This window comes from Triticum dicoccoides, chromosome 1A, assembly GCF_002162155.2.
Source record: "Triticum dicoccoides isolate Atlit2015 ecotype Zavitan chromosome 1A, WEW_v2.0, whole genome shotgun sequence".
NCBI classification, from domain to species: Eukaryota; Viridiplantae; Streptophyta; class Magnoliopsida; order Poales; family Poaceae; genus Triticum; species Triticum dicoccoides.
Genome location: NC_041380.1, coordinates 559,469,462 through 559,474,931, shown reverse-complemented (window position 1 = coordinate 559,474,931; position 5,470 = coordinate 559,469,462). Strand labels below are relative to the sequence as shown.

The 5,470-nt window shown below is 45.7% G+C and overlaps 1 protein-coding gene across 1 annotated transcript; it reads left to right on the top strand.

Moving 5' to 3' along the window:
- The first annotated feature begins 3,641 nt into the window (after nt 1–3,641).
- LOC119289708 (chlorophyll a-b binding protein of LHCII type 1-like) lies at nt 3,642–4,689 on the top strand. The gene has a single exon (XM_037568962.1). The coding sequence runs from the start codon at nt 3,677–3,679 to the stop codon at nt 4,472–4,474; it is 798 nt and encodes a 265-aa protein (XP_037424859.1). The 5' UTR covers nt 3,642–3,676; the 3' UTR covers nt 4,475–4,689.
- Nucleotides 4,690–5,470: the final 781 nt, after the last annotated feature.

Below are 5,470 nucleotides of genomic sequence, written 5' to 3'. Positions count from 1 at the left end.
GGGAGCACAATATATCGGGAGTTCCGCCGCCAGAAGCCTCCATAGCCACCGAAAACCAATCTAGACTCATTCTGGCACCCTAGTCTCTCGAATTGCATGTAACTGCTAAGCTTTGATTTCAGGTCAAGACCGTGCACATAAAACAACTTAATCCTTTCCTTTTCATATATCATCATTCACTGAAGTTTCACAGCTATCATGTTCAAACCAAAACATTTGCTCATCTGGAAAAAAACGAACTACAATTTGTAAACATTTGCCCCTACAAGCATTATCACAAACACATTCCAAGCAAAATCCATCCACATGTAAACTCGAACGTGCACTGGAAAAATCATGCGGCAAGCACTCATCAAGAAATAGTCATCATTATATTCGCACAATATCCAACCTACAGCAAGTACTCATCCCATACAAAAATCAGGAACAAAAATTGAACAGACAGAGGATGCAAGAGGAAGGAGAGGGTAAGTGAGGGAAGAGGGGGGGAGGAGGGACGACGAAGGAGTGGTGGCTACCTGCCTATGGACTGGTCGCCCGCGTAGCTCCGGGCGGTGGCGCTGCTGGGCGGGGTCGGCTGCTCCAGGGAGGGAGGCGCTGCTAGTGGGAGCAGCTGCTCGACGGAGGGAGGCGCTGCTGGGATCCTGTACCAACATCGGGGCAGCGGAGGCTTCTTCGGCCAGCTGGGCGCTCCGCGGCGGACGGCCGGTAGTAATGGCGGCGGGACGGCGGCGGCTAGGAACCCTAATATTATTTTTTTGACACTTGGCTAGGAACCGTACTAGTCTCTCTGAAGCCTGAAGGGCGAAGGAAACCCTTGCGAGTCCTACCACGGTCCACAGCTCGCCTACAGCAGGTATTGGCCCGACCCAGTAACCGCGTCCCATCATCATGCTAATGTCATGTCGTTTTTCCACTTCCGTTTTTAATCACATTTTGCTATATATATATTACGAAAATACTTTACATAATTTTTTAAAAGGTTAATCTTGTATTTGAAAAATGAAAAACGTGTATAGAAAATGTTTATACATTGTAAAAAATGTTTGTATTATTAAAAAAGAATGATTGGTCATAAAAAATGTATGCTACATTTAGAAAAATGTTCACAAGTTTCATAAATGTGTTCGTGACATTTTCAAAAAAGAAGGTTTGTACAATGTAAAAAAATGTTTGCTTAATTCAGGAAAATTGTTTATCATTAAAAAATCCAACGTGTACATAACAAATATTTAACATGTACTAAAAATGTTCAAAACATGATTTTGTAAAAATATTAAACATGTATTTGAAAATGTGAAACATTTATATAAAATCAATTTTAGATGTATAAACGAAAAGTGTACAATGTGTTTGAAAAAAAACTAGAAATCAAAATATATATTAAAATAATGTTAATTATGTACTGGAAAGATTTTAAACGTGTGTAAAACAATATTCCTAATGTATACGAAAAATATACAATGCATATGAAAAATGTAGACATGTGTTGAAAAAAGAAAAATGAAAAGAAGACAAAAGCAAAAAAAAGTCAGAGAAACTCAGTGAAACCTAGAGAAAGAAACAAAAAACCAAGAAAGTAACACGGAAAAAACGAGGAAAAAAATAGAAAGGTAAAAGAAAAAACAGATGAAGAGACCAAAAAACCAAAGAAAAAATGAAAGTGAAACCAAAAACCGAAAAAAGCGCTATAGAAAACTTGAGGAAAACAACCTACAAACAGTGAAAAACCGAAAGAAAGAAAAACCGTGTGCCACGTTATAATGTTGGGTGGGCCTGCTAACGCCCGCCCATTGGTGATTCTTATTAGAAATCAGTAAAGGGCGATATATAGCCTTGGCGGTTGCATGCGGTCGGCTTCGCCATGATGGGCCGGTACCTGTGGTTGTCTAGTAGACGGCCTTTCAATTGTTGTCTATGTAGTGGATGACACAATTTGGTACACAAAAGTAACTCTTTTTGAGGCTAATTATTCTTATTTTTAGTTGGAATTTAGGACGGTAAAACTGAACCTAATCCCTAGTCTCTCACGCCTTCAGACACCTGGACCGTACATTTTTCTGATCTGGCCGTCTGATCTGATCTAGGCGCCTCGTTTGTGTTTCGTGGGCTGGCTCTCCTAAGGAGACGCTACTCTGGCGGCTGAAACACAATATATTGGTTGATTGGAGTATTCGGCCTAAGGGACCGACCCATTAGGTAGCTAGGGATGATGAGTGTTTGCGTGGTTCCCATGCGGATGCAAAGGCGATGGCTCGAGAGCGACTTCTCTGCTCTCCCCCATCTAAGGCGACAACGACACTAACAATCCGAACCCCACGACGACTCCCTCCGCCCCAACCTCCTCTTGTAGTAGCATAGGACGATTGGGATGGAACCACCGCCACTGTTCCCCGGCCACTCTGATTCCCCAATGACTACGAAGTTGATGACTTATCCCTCTTCTTTGTTGTCACCTTATCGAGGGCCTTGCCCGCCTGGCTTCTTCATCCGCTTGCCGTTGGCTGAAGCAACTAAAGGGGGGCCGGTTGTCTTTGTGACGGCGTAGCCTTGCGGCCGACCTTCGTGGACGGCGTGACAAAGAGCATGGTGGTCTTCGTTCCGAGCCATATCCTTGCAGCATTCATTTACGCTGGTGGTGTAACGCTGGCGGGAGGAGTCGCCTATGGTGCAAAGGTGGTGGGCGGTTCCATTCCCGATGCAATTGGGGTGTCCGGGCCTGTAGTGGCTATCTGGTGCCTGAAGTGGCGGGGGAAGGAAGAGGAGGCGCCGCGGGCACGAGAGGAGCAACGAGAATCTTTTGTTGAAACTTTGAGGCGCTCAAATTTACGCTAATTGGGAAACTTTCGAGGCTTAACTTCTTAAACTTTTGAGTTAACCGTTTGAGGGTTTGGTTAGCTACAACTTAACTCCTTAACATGAAATCCTTTGAAGAGTTAAGCGTTTTTGAAAATTCAGTTAGTGATGCTCTAAGATGTCAAAATAACGCTGTGGCAATTGATGCTCTCTGTGGACAAGTTTGTGTTTGCCTTTGGTGTTATTTACTCTTTAGTTAAAAAAATCACACTTAACATGTTCTTGTTTTTCAAGACGTGGCTCATTTTGGTAATGCCTTTATTCTAGTAGGAGTAAAAGAGGCGAACTTTTATTTTTACATGGCGTATTCTCGGATGTTGAGGCTTTCATGTATAGTTCACCAGCAAAGAAAGTAATAAAGAAATAAATAATGATCGTATGGCCTAAAATTGCCATCACTTTCTTGACCACACTTGCGCCGCCTACTTCATCAGAGACAAGTTTACTGCCACGTTGCATGCAGACCGTGAGCTAGCTGATGATGTGAGAATCAACATGTGATCCATCATCCAATCACACGTCTCCATTCTCCAACAAGATCCCTAGGCCTAGCCACAACATATCTCCTTTCTCTGGGTCTCAAGTTGCCACGTCCTGAGGGATGACGAGATCCCTGCTGCACCAATAGCATCGAAGATCACGATTTTTTCCCTGTCTATATCTATCTTGTCGGTACACACACACAGACCAAAGCACAATCCCCTATGTTAGCTCCAGTTCCTTAAATAGCTCCATCCTCCACACGTCTCAAACCATCTCCACACTCTTCAGTTTTCATTGTTTGGAGAACACACAATACACCTCCCACCTTAGCAGCGAAATGGCGACCACCACCATGTCCCTCTCCTCGACCTTCGCCGGCAAGTCGGTGAAGAACGTGGCTTCATCAGCTCTCTTTGGTGAGGCCCGTGTCACTATGCGCAAGACCGCTGCAAAGGCCAAGCCGGTTTCATCAGGCAGCCCATGGTACGGTGCCGACCGTGTGCTCTACCTCGGCCCGCTTTCCGGAGAGCCCCCGAGCTACTTGACCGGCGAGTTCCCCGGCGACTACGGATGGGACACCGCCGGGCTCTCGGCCGACCCCGAGACCTTTGCCAAGAACCGGGAGCTCGAGGTGATCCACTGCCGGTGGGCCATGCTCGGTGCGCTTGGATGCGTCTTCCCCGAGCTTCTTGCACGCAACGGCGTCAAGTTCGGCGAGGCGGTATGGTTCAAGGCCGGTTCCCAGATCTTCAGCGAGGGTGGCCTCGACTACCTGGGCAACCCCAGCCTCGTGCACGCACAAAGCATCCTTGCTATCTGGGCATGCCAAGTCGTGCTCATGGGCGCTGTTGAGGGGTACCGCATTGCTGGCGGCCCACTCGGTGAGGTAGTCGACCCACTCTACCCCGGGGGCAGCTTCGACCCACTGGGCTTGGCTGACGATCCAGAGGCATTCGCGGAGCTCAAGGTGAAGGAAGTCAAGAACGGTCGCCTCGCCATGTTCTCTATGTTTGGCTTCTTCGTGCAGGCCATCGTCACCGGCAAGGGCCCACTCGAGAACCTCGCTGACCACCTCTCCGACCCTGTCAACAACAACGCATGGGCGTTTGCCACAAACTTTGTCCCCGGCAAGTGAGGCGTTGGCGCTCGCTAGCTGCGAGTTGTAGCCATATATCAAGGCAACTGCGGTGAACTGCACACATAATGGGTGGTTCAAATTGTAACATCATGGTGTAAATTACAAGGATCTTTGGGGAAATGGTTTGATCTGCCCGCTTGCTTCATGTCCTGGATGTAGCCTGTGTGTTGCTCCATGAGAAATGAGAACGATGAATACTTGGGCGTTACTTAGTCAGAGGTCCCTCTTCGTGATGGCAACTTATGCTCTCATTTTCTTATGGTCCATCGACCATCGTGATCATGCTGTCTGTTCGGAGAGCCCGTTTGCTTGTATGGTTGAACGCCGGCCAGCCCCAAAGTTGTACAAAGAGTCATTTTCGTTCAGTTTTACTAATGCATTGGCATGCAATGTTTCTGAAAGTTCGTGAAAAAACTGAGCACCCCTGAACCTAGGCTTGAAGTGTACTAGGGCAAAGGAATTCTGAAAGCATAGTGACAGCGTTCACTCTAGTGTTGTGAATGGCTCGGCAGATATTGCAGTGTATTTCTCCATGAAGTATGTGGATGGACGCATAGACGTATTTTATGGACAGGAATATATAGCTAGCTCTATAATTTTGCTTGTATTTTAGGGACATCTTTTATAAGGTTGTGCGGGGTGGATTGAGGCATGCAGCTACATGTATTTATGGACAGGAATTGCTAACTCTGTAATTTTGCATGGATAAATTAGTGAAGGACAGGAATTGCTAGCTCTGTAATTTTGCTTCTATTATGATGTTGTGTTATGACGCTCTTAAATATTTTCTTGCTCACATGTACGATAAACACGGTAAGAACTGTATCATGGCAAACTACTGTTTAGTTACCATTGTAGTTTAATAAACTGTAAGTGAACCTTGGGTGCTTATATGGCAACTAAAGTTAGGAACAGTTAGACAGATGAATATTACTCCCTCTGTTCCAAAACTATTGTCATGGTTTTAGTTCAAATTTTAAACCAAAACCACTA